This window comes from Bos taurus, chromosome 1, assembly GCF_002263795.3.
Source record: "Bos taurus isolate L1 Dominette 01449 registration number 42190680 breed Hereford chromosome 1, ARS-UCD2.0, whole genome shotgun sequence".
Taxonomy (NCBI): Eukaryota; Metazoa; Chordata; class Mammalia; order Artiodactyla; family Bovidae; genus Bos; species Bos taurus.
In genome coordinates, this window is record NC_037328.1 from 44579320 (window position 1) to 44600574 (window position 21255).

At 35.9% G+C, this 21255-nt stretch overlaps 1 protein-coding gene across 2 annotated transcripts in view; it reads left to right on the forward strand.

Annotated features, from left to right (window-relative positions):
• Positions 1-21255, forward strand: part of TBC1D23 (TBC1 domain family member 23) — a 56728-nt gene that overhangs the window by 23931 nt on the left and 11542 nt on the right. For both annotated transcript variants that reach the window (XM_005201221.5, XM_002684708.7), the window contains exons 5-13: positions 2032-2155; positions 4874-4998; positions 5090-5136; positions 5953-6056; positions 7404-7526; positions 8811-8903; positions 13045-13215; positions 15124-15166; positions 17305-17414. In XM_005201221.5, coding sequence (XP_005201278.2) covers positions 2032-2155; positions 4874-4998; positions 5090-5136; positions 5953-6056; positions 7404-7526; positions 8811-8903; positions 13045-13215; positions 15124-15166; positions 17305-17414 — 940 coding nt within the window. The remainder of the gene's footprint in view (positions 1-2031; positions 2156-4873; positions 4999-5089; positions 5137-5952; positions 6057-7403; positions 7527-8810; positions 8904-13044; positions 13216-15123; positions 15167-17304; positions 17415-21255) is intronic.

The window sequence follows — 21255 nt, forward strand, 5'->3', positions numbered from 1 at the left end:
GTAAATCAGAGGCTAGAATTCACATTTGGGAGTCATTCTGTTATACTGATGGAGGAGGAAATGGCAACCCACTCCAGTATTCCTGTCAGGAAAATCCTGTGGACAGAGGAGCCCGGCGGGCTGTAGTCCACAGGGCTGCCAAGAGTCGGACACAACTGAGCGACTGTGTTATACTAAATCTCTCAACTGCTTATATTTTTACCACCTCTCAGTGTAACAAAACTAGTAATAGCAAGGGACATGATGATCCAGCTTTGTCTCTACAGGATGTTGGTGGTGGTAGATACTAGTAAGGCTGTATTGTAGAGGTTTACTAGTAGAGGTTTGCACTGAGCTGTGTAACATACTTTGCCAGGTTACTCCAGTTACTGTTTCCATGAATTCCACATGTAACACTGTACTCCAGCCAGAGTCAGTGTTAATACCCCCGCATAGGGCTCAGCCCCACAAAATGTTGCTCAAACAACTCCACTATAATATATCTTATTAGAGAGTCAGATGTAACATGAGTAGAATTCTGTCAAGCACACTGCTTTGCAGTGGAGAGTAACTTTCAGTACACAGCTATTAAATGAATAGATGCTGTTGCAATGGCTGATTCCCTGAGATGTCCCACTTTTTCCGAGGATGAGACCCACAAACTAGGCAATTGTCCTTACAGTGTATGTTCCTAGTCTTCGTTACCACTGTGTCTCTGTGTTTTGTTTTAGCAATCTACTGTTTTGCCTTTATAGAGTGGGGAAAGTGTTCAGACAGAGGAGGAGGTAGTCTTGTCAGTATGAATCCAGTTCTATCTTTGGACATCTGAATTAGCAAATTAGGGCCTTTTCTACAAAACTTCCCTGTTATCTGCAGTATTAAAAATGGTAGATGAATGGTTATACCAAATCCTGACATTGACCTTAGATCTTAGTTTTGCAGAGATTAGTTTTCATTATTCCCACTTGAATAGCATTTTGAAACATTCTTTATCAATGCTTTTCATTAATGTTTTTACATGAAATTTTTCACCTTATTTCAGGTTTTTTTTTTTTTACAGTTTGCTTTTTAAAGACTAAATCTACCAAAATACCACTAGTTCAAATATTAAATTGCATATATGGGAGGGTAGCTTGGTATAATGGTTTAATACCCAGTTTCTGTGTACAAGTCTTAATGCCATCACTTCTTAGCTACGTGACCTTGGTTGACCTGCTTGACCACAGCTAAGCCTCAGTTTTCTCATCTGTAAATTGAGGGTGATAATAGTATCTTTCATAGAGTTGCTTGTAAAGATAAAGTAAGATAACATTGTAAACTGTATTGTAGTGTCTGGCACATGGTGTTTCCTCAGTAAATACTGACTTTTATTAAGATGGCCTGCAATTTGAGCTGTGTATATTTTTAATGGTTTATTAGACAGATTTATTAGACACCAGGGAACAAGGCAAGAAGTATTATAGTTACTCAGTAGGGTCAGTGTTTGGCACCTCCTGGGATTTTCTCTGAGCATCTGGTATCCAGGCCACTTCCAGTCACAGCTCTGGGTCCACTCTTTTGGAATGTTCGTCTGTGGCCATTTCAGACTTGGAGCTTTGCTGAAGGGATTCTTAATTGAGTACGTTAACTATGGAGCTATCCTGAAGCCTTCCTGGGAGATCTTTCTTATTTGGCAGAAAAAGAAGGGAGCTGGACTTCCTCAGGGCTCTCCAGATCTCCCTTTGGGATCCAAAGCTTATCAAAATAACCTAAGTGGTCCCTCTGTTTTCATTGGTCCCTGTAGTCCTTTCTCCTGAGTGCTGCCTGGGTTCACCTGGAAAGAATCTTCCTAGAGTTGGCTGTAGACGTGCCATTTCTTCCTATCAGGTCAGGTATGTTAGGTGTAAGCAAGAGAGGTCTGTCCCCTGTTGCGTCAGGTAGGCTTGCTATCAATGCTCTTAAGTCGGATGCTCTGGGGTAAGGAGGGGAGGAGGGTATTGCACGAAGACTGGTTACTGATATGATCAGTTTTGACCTATTAATGCAAGAAACTTTGCTTCTCTTGTCTTTTAGGGATTGTTCCCTGAAGGGGAGACCATTTCATCTTTTCCGATTACTCATCCAATACCATGAACCTGAGCTTTGTTCTTTTCTTGATACAAAGAAAATTACTCCAGACTCCTATGCACTCAACTGGGTAATAAAGTGAAAGTAGGAACACTTAATGAAAAATAGTTTTCTGTGAAACTATAGTTAGTTCCCCCCCAAAGCAAAAGAAAGAAAAGTGTTAAATTATAGACCATTATTATTTAAGACAAAGGATTAAAATTATTAGCACTTCAAAGATTTTTTTTTGCTCTTCATTTAAATTATTTAATACGAAGTTTAGCCTTTGTTGTTTTAGAAATATATGTAAATATATATGGTATGTATCAGTTCACTTTAAAACCGTGTAATTAAATTGTTGATAGTGTGTTTGAGAATTGATCTACAGTCACGAAGAAAATAACTTAAGATTATCAAATGATTGATACAAAAGAATATAAAATACATCTCAGTCCTCTGTCATTCTATATTTATATTTTAAATGGGAAGTTTTATTATTTTAGGTCTGTGGTTCTCAAGCCTTTTGGTCTCAGGACCTTTTACACTCAACATTTTTTGAGGATCCATAATTTATGTGGATCACATTGGTTAGAAATTAAGAAATTTTAGGTATTCGTTTAGAAGTAGTGATAAATCCAATACATGTTAGCATAAATATTTTAAATGAAAATGAACTATTTCCCAAAAAGGAAGAATAGTGGCATTTTTAAGTTTGCAGATCTCATGATGTTTGGGTAGATCACAGGCAAGTACATTCTCATATTTATTTCTTTATTCAGTCAGTGATAATACCATATTTCATGTAACCTTTGGAAAATTGTGTTGTTCATTTGTGAGAGAATGAATATGAAAAGGGCAAAATATGAGTATTAGTATGAAAATAGCTTTGATCTCACAAACTGCCCTGTAAATACTCTTGGAGATGTCCAAGGCTCCTCAGACCATACTTTGAGAACTGCTCTTATAGGGTAGCTTGAAGGTCTTTTTAAAACAGTGTTTAGGTTCCAGAAGAAAATATATGTATATTCAAAAATTTTAACATGTTTCTCGATGATGTCTTACCTAACTTTTCTTCAGAAAGGATTCCATTTCTGCCATTTATTAACTGTGTTATTTAATACACTTAGCCTCTGAACTTTTATTTCTTCATCTGTAAAATGGGACTAATAATAGGATCTATCTCAGAGGGTGATGGGATGAGTAGACAGTGAGACCCTAGAGACCCTAATTGGTTTCAGCTCTAGCATACTAAACCTCAAGAACCTGCTCTTTCGTTCCTTCTTGGCTACAGTCTAGTCACTTTGATAAAAATAAAATTGTAGGTTCTCTGAGATTCATATGTTGCTATTAAATCTACTTATTTGTATCGAAGTAAGAAATTTTCTTTTAAGAATTTGAATATTTTCATAGACATCTTTCTGGTCACATCATGGCCGAGAAATGCCGTTTCTGTGGCCAGAACTCTGGATTAGTACTCAGTGCTGGTTGTAGATTTTAACTGGTTATGGAAACAACCAGTTCTCTTTGTCAGTTTCCCAAGTAGTTCATTCTTGCTACCAGTATCTTGTCTATGGAATGGAGTCTTTCTTTTCCAATCATGAGATAAAGAAAAACCAGTTCCTGTGATTTGAGAACTCATCACTGAAAATGATGCAGAGGTAGCTTTAGTTTGGCTAAGTGAGGTTAATGTTGACCGTACCTTGTCTGTTTGTATTTGCATCTTCCTTATTTCTAATAGTAAATTTTAAACAACTACAAAAAACATTAGAAGCATTATGTATTATACTTTAAAAGTTTGTGGTCAACTGTAATAGCAGTTACATCAGCTGTGGAGTCTCAGGCCTTTTTTTTAGTCCAGGTATCACCACTCACTAGCTCTGTGATGTTAGGAAGGTTATTTCTTACAGGTTTATTTTCCTACCTATAATACAGGGAGGAAAATGTCTATTTTGAAAGCCTGTCATGAGAATATTTAAAATAAGAGACATTTAATGAAAGATATGTAGCAGTAATTTAGTACCTGGCACAAAATATTCACTAAATGTATGTGTTCTTGTTAGCTTCCTTTATTCATTAAAAATGTTTTAAATTTAAACCTCTAGATGAAATTGTTTCTGTATCCAAGAAAAATGGAATAATCTAAAAATATCCCTAAATTCATGCAATTTAAAATACAGTTGGGCTCTAGAGAAACTTACATACATTAACAATTCTTTAATTGACATAGAAAACCATAGAGCTCTTGAAACGTTTTGCAGGACATCAGTGTTGTCTCATGTGTTTCAAATTATGTACAAGTAAGCTTGGGGCACAGTTGGCCTTTAAATTGTTATTACAATTTCATTTGGTGCTCTTAACTGAAATTACCATGCTTGATCTTCACAATTTCTTAGCAAGTTAAGTACTGTAGTAGTTACCTTATAGAGCTCATGGGTAATTATGCTAGTTATTATGCTGTGGCAGATACATGCTAACTTAAGTTACTTTAGATATTAAGGGTTAATTATCTTTCTCTTTACCACAGTAGTGGTAGAGCATGGGTAATATTCCTTTAAAAAAAAAAAAAGTAGAACTGTAAAGCTCCTGAGGATAAGTGACATGCCCTAAGGCACACAGCTGGTCAGTGGCTTCATTGTGCCTTGGATCCACATAGTCTTCCTTTGGATTACGTACAGTCAAATTAAGGTCCACGGTAAATATCAGGTACAGACAGTTTGTTATAATGTTACTTATGCATTTGCCTCAATACTTTAAAAAGAGCAAGTCATTTCCAGTGGTTTATATTTCTCATTTCATTTCCTGATTACAGCTTGGAAGCCTTTTTGCCTGTTACTGTTCCATTGAAGTCACTCAGGCAATATGGGATGGATATCTACAACAGGCAGATCCATTTTTTATTTATTTCTTAATGTTAATAATCCTTGTTAATGCAAAGTAAGTATCAAGTTGGCTGGATTTTTCTCTTCTTTGTTCTCAGGGTGCTCTGTTAATATTTAACTCAAATTCATGTGATTCTCTTTTACAGAGAAGTCATTTTAGGGCAGGAGTCTGACAGCAAAGAAGAAGTTATCCGTAAGTATCACTTAATGTGGAGAAAACATTTTTCAAGTCACTTTATTTTCTAAAACTCAAGTTTTCTCATCCATTATGTGAATTTAGAAGATTAGTCTAGAAGATCTGAGGTTCCCTTCAAATCTTACACGCTGTCCACATACAGGCCTTAAATATGGTCTCCCCGGATTTGCTACCCTCATTCATCCTTACATGTTTTTTTCACTCATTCAGTTCTTTTCTGTACACTGTTTATTTGGTTTAAATAAACTGGTCTCCTCTCTCTCTCCCTTTCCCCTCCTTCCTTAATTTTCCTTTGAATCCCCGACTCTTGTATCTCCATTGTTGAAATGTTGATCCTCCTTTTGGTTTCTCCACTCCAGCCCTCACAGATTTACTTCTTTTCTGTAGTACCCAGCACACTGTACTGTCTGTGTTACAGTGTTTACTTCACTACATTATATGATTTATCTTTATATTTCTCAAGCAAGACAAAGTTCCTTAAGTCAGGAATCATTTCTTGGTTATTTTTTATTTGCAGGGGCCCTGGCATTTGTGTTTGTTAAATAAATCACAGTATTACAATCAAGGCTAATGAATTTGATTTGATTGCCAGATACTATCAGTCACTAATAGCAGGATTATATTAAGAGTTTCAGCTCCTTTGAGGAAAATTCACATCTCTTCAAGCAGTTTTCTGTGCATCACTGTTGAGATTTCATGTATAAAACTATAATGTTTAAGATAAACCAGCTTTGATATATAATGTTTAATGTTGTATACTTTACAAGCAAAATTTCTTGAAAATATTATAATATATGTATAATCCTATTTCAGAGTTCTTGGAAAATACTCCATCCAGTTTGAATCTAGAAGATATAGAAGACCTTTTCTCTCTGGCTCAGTATTATTGCAGTAAAACACCAGCTTCATTTAGAAAGGTATCAGACAAGGAATGACCTGCTTCAGTATTTCACATTTTGTGCATTGTTTTTTGTTTATGTTGTATCCACTTCAGTTAAAATACTCTAGGTTGTCATTCTTTCTGTGTTGTACAGTTTTGTGTGATTTTTTTCACTATAAATATTCTCCCTAGTAGAGGAATAGACATTTTAAAAAGATAGTATACAAATATGCTAGGAGCCATTTTACCTCTCCTCTGATTATTATTTCTGATCATGAGAAAATTGACTATAAGGTATTTCTTAAATTAATGCTTCCTTACTTTAAAAATTGTGTTATAGAAATCTGACTGAGGAGGTATCATTATGCCTTCTTTATCTGGAGTTAAAGTTAAAACTCCAACTTAATGATGCTGAGCTGTCTTTTACACAAAAAAAGGGTATCTTAAGCTCCCTGGAGACCTTGAACCTTTCTCAGATCAGACAAGTGCTTTCAAGAGAAATGACATCAGATTAGAAGTCCAAGTGCTGTGAACTTCTAGAAACTAAAACTCTAGATTCTAAAGCTAGTAATGGAGGCAGCATGGAATTACCATTTATAAACTATTTGTGACCTCAAGTGCTCATGAGAACATTATTGTTTTTTTTTTATTTTTAAGGCATTCTACCATCATGATTGTTAGTTGGAAGTTATCATGTCCCTGAAATATTAAGATGAGATTAAATTATGTTCAGTATAGTGTGTCCAGGAGGCAGGTGATGGAAACTTTTTAAGAACATTTCCCTCAAAACTAATTATAAAAGAAATTTGTTTCTCAGGACTAATTTCAGTTATTTTAATAATTGCCTTATGTAGATTACCTCAGTTCCCAACACTGTTGACTAAGTTAGATGGCAAGGTAGTGGTTATGATACTAGATGAAAAAGAACTTTTATCCTTTTCTTCCCAGCCTTTTAAGAGAATAATTTTTATTCTTCAGACATAGTAAATAAACTGCACTAGCAATTGCTAATTAGAGCAGGTTTTATTACCAGCATATTACATAATTTATGCCATATTTTAATTTTTATTCAATATTAAAGCATTAAGTGTGAGTAATCATTTAAAAATTTGCTATTTGTATGTGATAGTATAGAAAATAGCTGTGTAGAATGTGTTATTTTTTTAATTAGGCTATCATTTTGTGTGAACTCAAACATGGGTTTTGTTTGTAGCCTTTTTATAGCTTTTAGCCTAGAAATTTGATATAATAAGTTAAATCATATGACTCAAAGATGTTATATAATTATTTTACCTTTTATCTGGTCTGTTGAGAATAGTTTTAGGAGGGAAGCTTGATTTTATTTTTTTTCTTCATAAAGTTTTAAAAGTTCCTCTTCACACAGGATAATCACCATCTGTTTGGCAGTACTTTGTTGGGAATTAAGGACGACGATGCAGATCTGAGTCAGGCTCTTTGCCTGGCTATCTCAGTGTCAGAGATCCTTCAAGCAAATCAGCTTCAAGGGGTAATTTAAAAAACCCCACTGTTTGTTAGAGGATGATCCCTTTTAAATGCAAGGAATGAATGTCTCCTCCATGTTTGTTGATTATCGCAAAATTAATTTACTATAAGAATGTAGTTGTTTTGCTTTTTCTGAATGATTAATGTGTTAAATCTCCTGTGCATATGCTCATTTTTAAGCTGCCAGCTTGTGTGTTATTTTATTTGTCAAACAACTAATTATTTTTGACACTAGTTTTTGTAAATTGCAAAATCTTATTTTAAATTTTAACAGGGCTACTGAATGTTATATAAAGTACTTGAAAGGGTGAATTTACTATTTCATAGTTAAATTCTAGATACTAACACAGATAATTCGGAGAAGGCAATGGCAACCCACTCCAGTGTCTTACCTGGAGAATCCCAGGGACGAGGGAGCCTGGTCGGCTGCTATCTATGGGGTCTCACAGAGTTGGACACGACTGAAGCAGCACAGCAGCAGCATGCAGATAATTGAATTACATGGTTTAATGCCAAAAGGCATTTACAAAGGAGAATTGAGGATATACCATAATTTTTTCTCTTTTGTATTTATGAAAATCTGATGAGCCAGTTTTTTCAGTATAAGTTCTTTATTATTAATAGTGCAGCAGTTAATTACGTGTGTATATTTGAAAGGTGGGATGTATTTCAAAGATGCAGAGAAGAGGAAAGAACATGGGAAGATAGGCCTTTCACAGTAGATACTTTTAAAACAAGCATTTTGTGTGGTTTTCTCATTAGAACCATTATTAAAAAAATAGCTTGTAATCCAGTTTAAAGAGACCCATGTGTACTCCAGTTCAGATTGGCATTGGAGAACGTGCTGTCATCCCAGAAGACATTTATTTAATCCTTACGTGAATTACATTGTTGATAAGTTTGTGGGCTTATTTTCAGAAATAGAAATTGTATCTACATCTGTGTTTATATCATGTATAGTGTTTTTGAAAGTGTTTAACATGATGCACATTAAGTTACTAAATTCAAATTAGTTTTATAGCCCAAACTAACATTCTTCCTGCTATATATTTTAAGACTTTTTGTCAAGGACAGTATATACAAATTGTTTTAACTACTGTTTAAAATGAGTACAACTCTTTAAGATCTTGAGGATATTTTCTTGAGTCTGTACTGTATGGGACTTCCTAACTATACGTGAGATCCATTTTTTAATCCATTTGTTCCCCCCTTTTTGGTTGTTAATATTATATTGTGTAAAATGTGCTCCTCCCGGCAAATTTTATTATGTCAAATGTTTCCCTTTTAGGAAGGAGTCCGGTTCTTTGTGGTGGATTGCCGTCCTGCAGAACAGTATAATGCTGGGCATTTATCGACTGCTTTCCATTTAGATTCAGATCTGGTTAGTATAAATGTGATTTAAACTTTTAAAAAATATGGAGAAAATGGATTTTTTTCTTTAATCCATGAATAAATATACATGTACCAGATTTGGGGATGTTTTTCTTTCTGCTTAAAGAGGGAGTCTGCCTTTATACAAGTATAGCTCTCAGGTTTCCTTTTAACCACGGACACCCCCTTGGCGTCATAAAGGGTAGATGAGAGCACTGTTATGTATGGTTTACTGTTGCTTACCATTGCTATGTCAGTAAATTCTAAACTTCTTACTGTGAGCTGCCTCATACAGCACTCGGCATAGTGCCTTGCATTTAGTAAGTACTCTGTGAATATTAGCTCTTATTATGATTGGGTAGTTAGTCTAAAAGTTTTTACTGTAAGCCTCCTTTTCATGAGTACTTGTGCATATAATAAAGTAATATGTAATAAGGGTAGTCTCTGGCATATAGGGCCTCAGTTGTTAAAATTACTGTTCTAGGATCACTTGAATTGAAGGAATAGATGAAGTAATTATTGTTAGAGATGCTTAGAGCATTTGGTAAGACTGGGACTGGCATTATTTAAGCCCTTCTGGGGTTTTTAGAGCCTCAGGAATGGAGAAGACAGTAAGAGGAGTAACTTTGTCCCTAACTTATCTGAAAAAGTTGATGCTAAGGTTGAAAGGGCATGTGGAAAGGTCTCAGTGGCGTCAGGAGGAAGTTCATGGAAAATGGAGGTAAAACAACCCAGAGAGTTTGAGGTGCTATAGGTGAAGAAGGCGATTCTCGCATGTTTGCATCCTGAATGCAGACTGTGTGCCTTTCTCATCCTTCATTCGTCTTCAGTTCAGTAGCTCAGTCGTGTCTGACTCTTTGTGACCCCATGGACTGCAGCACGCCAGGCCTCCCTGTCCATCACCAACTCCCGGAATCCACTCAGACTCACGTCCATCGAGTCGGTGATGCCATCCAGCCATCTCATCCTCTGTCATCCCCTTCTCCTCCTGCCCCCAATCCCACCCAGCATCAGAGTCTTTTAAGAGTCAACTCTTTGCATGAGGTGGCCAAAGTATTAGAGTTTCAGCTTTAGCATCATTCCTTCCAAAGAACATCCAGGATTGATCTCCTTTAGAATGGACTGATTGGATCTCCTTGCAGTCCAAGGGACTCTCAAGAGTCTTCTCCAACTCCACAGTTCAAAAGCATCAATTCTTTGGTGCTCAGCTTTCTTCATAGTCCAACTCTCACATCCATACATGACCACTGGAAAAACCATAGCCTTGACTAGATGGACCTTTGTTGGCAAAGTAATGTCTCTGCTTTTGAATATGCTATCTAGATTGGTCATAACTTTCCTTCCAAGGAGTAAGCTTCTTTTAATTTCATGGCTGTAGTCACTATCTACAGTGATTTTGGAACCCCCAAAAATAAAGTCAGCCACTGTTTCCACTGTTTCCCCATCTATTTCCCATGAAGTGATGGGACTAGATGCCATGGTCTTAGTTTTCTGAATGTTGAGCTTTAAGCCAACTTTTTCACTCTCCTCTTTCACTTTCATCAAGAGGCTTTTTAGTTCCTCTTCACTTTCTGCCATAAGGCTGGTGTCATCTACATATCTGAGGTTATTGATACTTCTCCCAGCAGTCTTGATTCCAACTTGTGCTTCTTCCAGCCCAGCGTTTCTCATGATGTACTCTGCATATACGTTAAATAAGCAGGGTGACTGTATACAGCCTTGACGTACTCCTTTTCCTATTTGGAACCAGTCTGTTGTTCCATGTCCAGTTCTAACTGTTGCTTCCTGACCTGTATATAGGTTTCTCAAGAGGCAGGTGGTCTAGTATTCCCATCTCTTGAAGAATTTTCCAGTTCATTGTGATCCACACAGTCAAAGGCTTTGGCATAGTCAATAAAGCAGAAATAGATGTTTTTCTGGAACTCTCTTGCTTTTTTGCAGATCCAGCAGATGTTGGCAATTTGATCTCTGGTTCCTCTGCCTTTTCTAAAACCAGCTTGAACATCTGGAAGCTCACGGTTCATGTATTGCTGAAGCCTGGCTTGGAGAATTTTGAGCATTACTTTACTAGCGTGTGAGATGAGTGCAATTGTGCGGTAACTTTGAGCATTCTTTGGCATTGCCTTTCTTTGGGATTGGAATGAAAACTGACCTTTTCCAGTCCTGTGGCCACTGCTGAGTTTTCCTAATTTGCTGGCATATTGAGTGCAGCACTTTCACAGCATCATCTTTCAGGAGTTGAAATAGCTCAACTGGAATTCCATCACCTCCACTAATTTTGTTCGTAGTGATGCTTTCTAAGGCCCACTTGACTTCACATTCCAGGATGTCTGGCTCTAGTTGAGTGATCACACCATCGTGATTATCTTGGTCATGAAGATCTTTTTTGTACAGTTCTTCTGTATATTCTTGCTACCTCTTAATATCTTCTGCTTCTGTTAGGTCCCTACCATTTCTGTCCTTTATCGAGCCCATCTTTGCATGAAATTCATCTTGGAGGATCTAAATGTGTTGTTGTTTAGTCGCTAAGTCATGTCCGACTCTTTTGTGACCCCATGGACTATAGCCTGCCAGGCTTAACCATCCCTGGGATTTCCCAGGCAAGAATGCTGGAGCCGGTTGCCATTTCCTTCTCCAGGGAATCTTCCCTACCCAGAAATCAAACCCATGTCTCCTGCTTGGCAGACAGGCTTTTTACCTCTGAGCCACCTGGGAAGCCCTGGAGGACCTAGATGGTCCATCTTTTATGCTTATTATTCAAGTCATTTGTGAATAACTTTGATTATTCTTAAAAAGCTCAAAGAGTATCTCCAGAGTTAACAATTACTGTCAGCTTGTTTAATCATCCAGACCTTTAACATACATTTACATATTTCTTATTCACTGTTTTTTGTCTATTTGATTTTTCACTTAACAGTTTCTTGGGACATCTTTTCATTTTAGTACATTCCTTTTAATGGTGTATAGTGATCCATGGTATAGATATACCACAATTTATCGCCTGATTTATGTACATTTAGAATGTTTTCATTTTTCTTGTAATAAAACAATGCTGTAGTTAACATGTAGTTAATGTAGTTAACATTTGTGGACTTGTGCAAATATTTCTGTAAAATACACTCCTAAAAGTAAAATTGTTGGGGTAAGAGTTATAGCATATAGACTATAGAATGTGGGCATATAGAATGTGGGTATATAGAATTGTTACTAGAGTCTGCCATATTGCCCTTTAAAAAGGCTGTATCAACTTATACTTTACAACTGTGAGAATGATTGTTTTATACCATAAGCATTATTAGACATCACTAATTTTCTATTTTACAAGAATCATGAGTGGAAAGCAGTGGTCATTACTAGTGATACTGCACATATGTTTTTGAATGTGCTGTTAATTTGTAATTTTTTTTTTACAAAGTGCTTTTCTGTGGTTTGTCCATTTTTCTTTTGAATTTTCACTGTGCTTTTTATTAAAACAGTTTTAACAAATTTTTGTATTTATTGGCATGCTTATTTTCTTGAGGGTAAGAAATGAATTTTTTCATTGTCATATCTCTAGTACCTAGAATAAGTACTGATAAATGCTTCCACTATTTCTCACTGTCTTCTAAGAAATAACATGGTTTGCCATGTAAGTGGAGACTAAAAAATATAACTTGTTTCAATGAATTTTTTGTCATGGACCCTTCCACTCATTGTTAAACTTTTCTTGTCATGATACCCTGAAGACACTGAAATTTAGACAACAAACAGCAAAAACATTTTTTATCTTGGTATTTTCTTTGCATAATTTAATCTTTCCATGAATTGTCAACTTTTGTTTTCTGATGTATTATAGGTACATTTAATATACATTTCTTTTATCCCAGGGATTTTATTTATAAGAGCCTTTATTTTAGGAATTCCCTGGCTATTCAGTGGTTAAGACTTAAGAGCTTTCACTGCAGAGGGCTTGGGTTCAATCTCTGGTCAGAAAACTAAGATCCCACAAGCTGTGTAGCACAGCCAAAAAAAAAGCCTTTTTTTTTTTTTTTTTAAATTTCATGGTGGAAGTATAAAATTGTTCTCTCCCCAGCCTGCGGGGAAAATATTTCAAGTTTTGCAGATGTATAAAAAACACAGGCTTGCCATATTAAATTTTTTTAATTGTCCAGATGCTCCAAAATCCATCCGAGTTTGCACAGTCTGTAAAATCTCTGCTGGAAGCACAGAAGCAGTCCATTGAGTCTGGCTCCATCGCTGGTGGGGAGCACCTCTGCTTCATGGGCAGTGGCAGAGAGGAAGAAGACATGTATATGAACATGGTCCTTGCACACTTTTTACAGGTATGCTGACAGATTACTGCAGTTTTTCTTTGGTTTTTGCTGTCACTTTTAAGAAATTCTCCTAGGCAATTTTGTGCTGTTGTCTACCTTGTTAAATTTCTTTTTTTTTTTAAACACTTTATTGGTTTGTGTCTTGCCAAGAAGTCGTCTCCTTAATTTTTTTCGCACATGCTTTTATGGTTTATTTTTTATGTTTAAATCTTCTGGACCATCTAGAATTATTTTTCTGTAAGAAATGAGGTAGGAATAAAAAAAAAAATTTCCCTGAATAGCTAACCAGTTATGCTATCAATTTGAAGTACCACCTCTTCAATAGACTAAATTCTTCAATGCATCAGGGTCCATTTCTGGATTATTCTTTTGTTTGTTCTCTGTGCGTATTCATGCCTTAATACTTTTTACAGTTGCTATATAATTCCTTTTAATATCTTTACTTTGAAATCGAATAAATATACATGAATATGTCTATGACACTTAACCACCTTTCCCTTTTGAGTTCCAGTGTTGTCTTTAACACACTAATTTGTATCACTGATTTCATGCACCCTGTCCATCTACCTTTTCTACAAAGCCTCACTCACTGACAGCTCGCTCTTTATAAAAATAGTTGTTTATTAGTTATTCCTTGGAGTTTATATATTAAAGTCCTCATTTTGTGTGACCCTGAACTATGAAATCAGGAAGAGAGGAGACACAGGCCACTCAATTTGTATCCACTTCAATGGGACTCTGGTTTGAGAAAATCAGTCGAAAGGACAATCCTTGAAACACAAAATCAGAAAGGGAACAAAGTATTTGGGAGAGGGATTATACAGTAATTTTATGCTTTACTGGAGTAAAGATATTTTATTACTTTAAACAGAATAACAGAAATAGGGACTCAAATTCATTTTACTTATAAATTTAATTGAGCTATTCTAAAAATGCTCTGAAACAAGCTATATATTACAAAGGATGTCAGATGGCAAGAATTTGGAATATTGTGGACTTCTTTTAATAATTTGAGTTCTTGATATGGATTTAGAAATCCGTCTCCCTCCCCAATTTTTAACGTGGAAATTTCAAACAAATTCAAAAGTAGGGAGAATTGAACTGTAAATTCTTTGTAAAGATATAATCACATTATAACTACTATACTTGATTATAAAAAATCTAATGAGTATTCAAGTTTCCTAATTTTCTCAAGATCTAAAACAAGACATTGCACTTGGTTAATATCTTTTAAGTCTCTTTTTATCGGCTCTGTTTCCAGTTTTTTTTCCTTGCATCTGTTTATTTGGAAAAACCCACAATCTGGATTTTGCTGGTTGCATTCACATAGTGGTGTTTATCAGGTTCTATCTCTGGTATTTCCCTTAAGCTGGTGGTTAGACCTAGAGTCTTGTTAGATGACTTTGGAGGGTGGGGGAGCAGGAAGTCTTGGATAGTGTGTACTTCCTCAGGCAGTAAATACTGCCCAGATACCTTTCTTGTGTCTTTATCATTACTTGGATTCATTAATTTTTAATAGTTTGTAAAATGTTGACATTCTGTCATTTGTTCATAATTAGCTGTGTTACTTGCTTTTGTATTTCCTTTTTAATAAAGAACCCCAAATATTTTTGAAAGCTTTTTTCATTACATTGGAAAATACAGTGTAACTGATTTTGGTTTGACTTCTTGCACCGTTGGGACTGTAGTACAGTCTCATTAGTAGCCGCAAAGTTGTCCACTTGTTCCTGTGCAAGCCCCAGATCTTACAGTATACAAGATAAATGTATGCACGTCTCTGTGCCAAAGTCTAAATGTAAAAAAAATCCAGAAATTTAGTATATAACCTTTTATTACATTTGTCAGTGCTTATAGAACTATAAGATATTTTAATTGAATTGCATTTTGAAGTAATTTAAATTTTATTTTCCACTTTAGAAAAACAAAGAATACGTGAGCATTGCCAGTGGAGGATTTATGGGTAAGATTTTAATTTATTAATTCCTTTGACCCTACTTTTCAGAGGAAATTATATGATCACTGGAGCTGATTTGGAGTGACCAAATTAGTTATTGGGTACACTTTCTTTTCAGTCATCACTGTTTTCAGAAAAGGCAAGGCCAGCAGAACAGATAGATAAAGACAAATACAATAGGCAGTTGCAATGAGAAAATATTTAGAAGACTGTTAAAATGGATGTCTTTAACTTGTGCTGTGCTCAGTTGCTCAGTTGTGTCCAACTCTTTGCGACCCCATGGTCTGTAGCCCACCAGGCTCCTCTGTCCATGGGATTCTCCAAGCAAGAATACTGGAGTGGGTTGCCATGCCCTTCTCCAGGGGATCTTCCCAAGCCAGGGATCCAACCCCGGTCTCCTGCATTGCAGGCAGATTCTTTACTGTCTGAGCCACCCATCTTTACAAAAACATTTTTTACAAATTCAAGCTAATTGTATATTTACAAATACAAGCCCCAATTAGCTTGAATTTGTAAAAAATGTTTTTGTAAAGATGGGTGAAAAACTGCCCACATGATTTGTTTTTATGAAGAAGGAGGGGTAGATAAGACTGGGAGACAAGAGTAGGAGGGGTTGTTTTTCACTGTAAACTCTTCTTACTATTTGCTTTTTTGTTTTGTTCTCATTTTTTAATTACTTGAAAGTATTAGCTGATGAAAAACGTTGACTGAATGGCATAAGAAATAAGCTGATGTTTTCAACTGCAGATAATCTGGTAATTCAGGATAGAAAAATGACAGAGTTGCTACAGCAAATATTTGAGAATTTATAAAGGAGTAGGTCAGGATGGTAAGATTCTAAATAGAGACTGTCTTTTTTTTTTTTTTTTAAACAAATTCTGTTACTTAAGGGTACAGACTTGCAACTAGTAGGTAAATAAGTCCTGGAGTACTTAATGCATAATATAGTGAATGTGGACAACAATATTGTATTATAATCACCAAACTTGGGCAGAGAATCTAGATCTTAATTATTTGCTCCACAAAAAAAGAAATGGTAACTGTGTGACATGATAGAGGTGCCCCTGTTGCTACAGTATATAAATGTATCAGATCAACTTTTTGTATACCTTTAACTTACACAGTATTGCATGTCAAATGTATTTAAATTAAAAGAAAGCCTTTCATTAGTAAAAGAGATATACAAATATTGAATCTGTAATTACTAGGAAAATTAATAGTAAAATCAAATTAATATTTGTTGGAGGCAGTAGAATCCTGAGTTTGAATCATAAAGAGTCTTATCAGGCTTAAGTTCTGACTTAATATGATCTTATGTTATAAATTAGAAGTTTCGATAGGTTAGGGTTTATTTCAACTTGGTCTTTGTTGATATTGGCAAGAATTTTTATCTCCTATCATGGATATAATTTGTATCATGGCCTGATAACTAACTACCCTTGAGGCTCATACCCAGAGTGATATAAAAAAAGGGCTTCTTTTAATGAGTACTGGTGTTAAGCAAGTATTGGCCTAAGTCCTAGTGTTATTTATTGGAAGTTCTGACAGCATAACACAAAACTTGGTTATTGTTCTCAAAAGTGTCTGAAAAGCATTATTTTATATAGCACAGATAGGCTAGGTTTTAGGAAAATTTTTTTAAACCATGAATTATTTCTTTTCCAAGAATAATCTCTCTTTCCACAGCAGTTAATGCCTAAGACTGCTTCTTTATTACTGGAAGGATTAACTGATGTCTCTTTATGGTAAACAAAAGCCATCATAGGTTTTCCATTAATCCTTTATATCATCAAAATGTTGCTAAAATTATTTATTAATACTTGAAAGATTGCCTTCCAAAGAGGAAGACATCAAATCTGTGTATATGGTTACTGTCACCCTTAGGGTCAATTAAGAAAAGTTATATGTGTGTAGAGAGAGGGCTTTAGAAGAAAGAGGAGGGAAAGGAAAACTTTCTGTAGCCTGGCATCTTTTATTCTTTACAAAGGTGCTGTGAAAGAAATACCTGTGATTATGCCCTTGGGTCTTTTTCGTTCAGCTTCTGTTGTTGTTCAGTTGCTAAGTCATGTCTGACATGTTTATCAGACTTCTAAGGCGGGTTGATATGTCAGGACTTTTTTTCCTTCTTCCTCTTTATCTTTAAGCACTGCAGCAGCACCTGGCAGACATCAATGTGGATGGACCAGAAAACGGATATGGCCATTGGATTGCTAGCACCTCAGGTTCAAGGAGCAGCATCAATTCTTCTGTGGATGTAAGTGTGTATGTAGAATATGTCACCAGATTTGGATGAATGCTCAGAAATGATGATTAACATCTAAATACTCACCATAAAAGAAATGGAGTCAAAATATTTCAAACAAGTACAATGAGGACACATATTGTCGTGAGGTTAATGAAATCACAGGAGCCGACCTGCATAGTTAAACTAGTCAGGAGTTCTGGTGGTCTCCTTGCTGAATTCAGACTTCTCCCTCCCCAGCTGCAACTTGGTATCACTTAGTGACAATTTTCTACTTCTGTTTAAATATCAACGGAGATAATTCTGACTCCTGTGATTAACTTGGACTTTAAAGTGAGTTGATTCTCAGGACTCTCCCAATTAGTTTGTTCCAGGAGAATAGTGAGAGTAAATCCATTCTGTTCTTCTTTGGAAATATTTGGGCAATAAGTCTTTTATGTGTTTTCTGTACTTTGTATCATCTGCATTCAGTTCAGTCGCTCAGTTGTGTCTGACTCTTTGTGACCCCGTGGACTGCAGTACACCAGGCTTCCCTGTCCATCACCAACTCCTGGAGTTCACTCAAACCCATGTCCATCGAGTCGGTGATGCCATCCAGCCATCTCATCCTCTGTCATCCCCTTCTCCTCCTGCCCCCAATCCCTCCCAGCATCAGGGTCTTTTCAAATGAGTCAGCTCTTCATATCAGGTGGCAGTAGTTATTGGAGTTTCAGCTTCAACATCAGTCCTTCCAATGAACACCCAGGACTGATCTCCATTAGGATGGACTGGTTGGATCTCCTTGCAGTCCAAGGGACTCTGAAGAGTCTTCTCCAACTCCACAGTTCAAAAGCATCAATTCTTCGGTGCTCAGCTTTCTTCACAGTCCAACTCTCACATCCATACATGACCACTGAAAAAACCATCTAGCCTTGACTAGATGGACCTTTGTTGGCAAAGTAATGTCTCTGCTTTTTAATATGCTATCTAGGTTGGTCATAACTTTCCTTCCAAGGAGTAAGCGTCTTTTAATTTCATGGCTGCAGTCACCATCTGCAGTGATTCTGGAGCCCCGTAAAATAAAGTCAGCCACTGTTTCCACTGTTTCCCCATCTATTTCCCATGAAGTGATGAGACTGGATGCCATGATCTTCATTTTATGAACGTTGAGCTTTAAGCCAGCTTCTTCACTCTCCTCTTTCACTTTCATCAAGAATTCTTCACTTTCTGCCATAAGGGTGGTGTCATCTGCATATTTGAGGTTATTGATATTTCTCCCAGCAATCTTGATTCCAGCTTGTGCTTCATCCAGTCCAGCGTTTCTCATGATGTACTCTGCATATACGTTAAATAAGCAGGGTGACAATAAACAGCCTTGACATGACAATATACAGCCTTGACATATTTCTTTTCCTATTTGGAACCAGTCTGATGTTCCATGTCCAGTTCTAACTGTTGCTTCTTGACCTGCATGCAGATTTCTCAAGAGGCAGGTCAGGTGGTCTATTATTCCCATCTCTTGAAATTTTCTACAGTTTGTTGTGATCCACACAGTCAAAGGCTTTGGCATAGTCAATAAAGCAGAAATAGATGTTTTTCTGGAACTCTCTTGCTTTTTCCATGATCCAGCGGATGTTGGCAATATGATTTCTGGTTCCTCCAACTTGAACATCTGGAAATTCATGGTTCACATATTGCTGAAGCCTGGCTCTGTCATTAAATTGTTTTCTTCACAAGTAATGATCCCTATCTACCTGATGATCATTCTCTAAATCAGAAATAGAAGGAAAATTCCAGTACAGTCCTGAGCTTACCAATCAGACTTACCTGGGTACTCAGGTTTTATCTCCAGAACTTATTTTCTTCATGATCTCCAGCAAGATCATTTCCGCTCTGGTTTCTCCATCTGTGCAAATAGGGGTGATAATACCAGAACTTTCTTCATAATAATGACATGAGAATTAAATGTACAAGTGAACGTAAAGTGTAGTACCTGTCACTTGCATACTATATAGTGTCACTTACATACTTTATACTTCACTGGTGGCTCAGATAAACTTTGTAACTTAGTAGATGATGAATTGAGGCTTATCTTCAGTCTTGTAAGTCAAAGCAAATTATTGTCAAATCGTGCAGATAAAGCTTCTCTGAGAATTAGGTTTTCAGCATGATCTTTTAGATATTTAGGAGCTCACCATTTATTTAATAAATATTTGCTGTTTTCGTTTTTAATATCTAAATACTATGGATATATTATAATTTGTTTTGTTAGTCCCTTATTATTGAATATTTACATTGCTTCCAGTCTTTTTCTGTTGTGCACACTACTGTTAATTTTTGTACTAATGTTTGCATATGACATTATTTTGTCCTAGAAATGAAATAACTTGATCAAAAGATGACATGTCAGAATCCTTAGAATTCTGCATTATTATCAAATTGCCCTCTAAAAAACATCATTCTAATTTATATTCCCGCCCACAGCATTGGATAGTCTCTCTATTGAAGTTTTTATCTTCAGATTTGAAAAGCAATGAGTGAGGCTATTAAAGAAACTCTTAAAGATGTGTTATCTTCTAAAGTACCAAAGAATTCCATGGTCAGTATAATTTGGTTTTGAAGTTGGATATGGAAATGGAAACATGATTTTTATGTTATTTAGTTAATGCCTTACTTGTTTTAAAAATAAAAGTAACATATTTTAGTTAATGACTTACTTGTTTTAAAAGTAAAAATAATACATTTTAATTAATGACTTGTTTTAAAAATAAAAATAATACATTTCATTATAGCATCATATGTAAATATTAAAAATACAAAGAAAGCAAAATTAATTGTTACCTAACCATGGATAACAGCTGTTGATATTTTGAAATATTTTCTTCACATCTTTTATAATGCTTTTTTGTAGTATTATATTTTAAAAGTAGTGCTCAGAGTGTACAAATAGGTTTATTTTCTGCTTTTTCACTGAACGTTTGAGCATTTTCTAATATTTTTAAATGGTTGTTTTTTAAACTTTTAAAAAATAGTTTAGTGACTAAATCCTAGGGCATTTTCTGATTATTTCCTTCCCATAAATCCTGAAGAGGAATTAATGGGCAGAAGATAGGCAAATTTTTAAACTTGTGACATCTGCAACCAACTTGCCTGTAGGGCAGAGAGGTCCAAGGCCTCTTAGAAACCCACTGTGCAGCACAGCAGGAGGTGAGTGGCGGGAGGTGGGTGAGCAAAGCAGCTTCCTCTGCCACTCGCTAATGCCTGAACTATTCCCCAGCCCCCATCTGTGGAAAAACTGTCTTCCACAAAGCTGGTTCCTAGTGCCACAAGGACTGGGAACCGCTGCAGTAGGATGTAAAGGAACAGTTATATACAATCTAAGAATTATACTCAAATCTGTTACACTAGGTGCATAAAGATGACTTTTCTTGAGAAATAAAGACCTAAGTAATAATGTCTTAAACAGCAAAAATTTATAAAGAATAAATGTTTCAAAATTTAGCTATATGAATGATACTGTGATTGTAATTTTACTTGTTTTTATAGAGTTATCTGAGTTAAGAGGTCAATAACTTCATTTCTTACTGAATAAAAGGTAGTTTCAGGTCGCACACATTTATGTGTGTAGTACATATCCTCAGTTTTCATTTCTACCTTCCGTTCCTAAAATGGTTTCACCCAGTGTGTCAGTCTACTCGGGTTGCCTTAACAAAACACAACCGATTAGGTGACTTAAACAACATAAATTTATTTCCTCATTGTCCTGGAGGCTAAAGGTCTGGGATCAAAGGGGTGACAGGTTTAATTTCTCCAGAAGCACCTGTCTTCAGCTTGCAGATGACATGGCCTTTTTTCTGGGCTGGTAAGTCCCTGA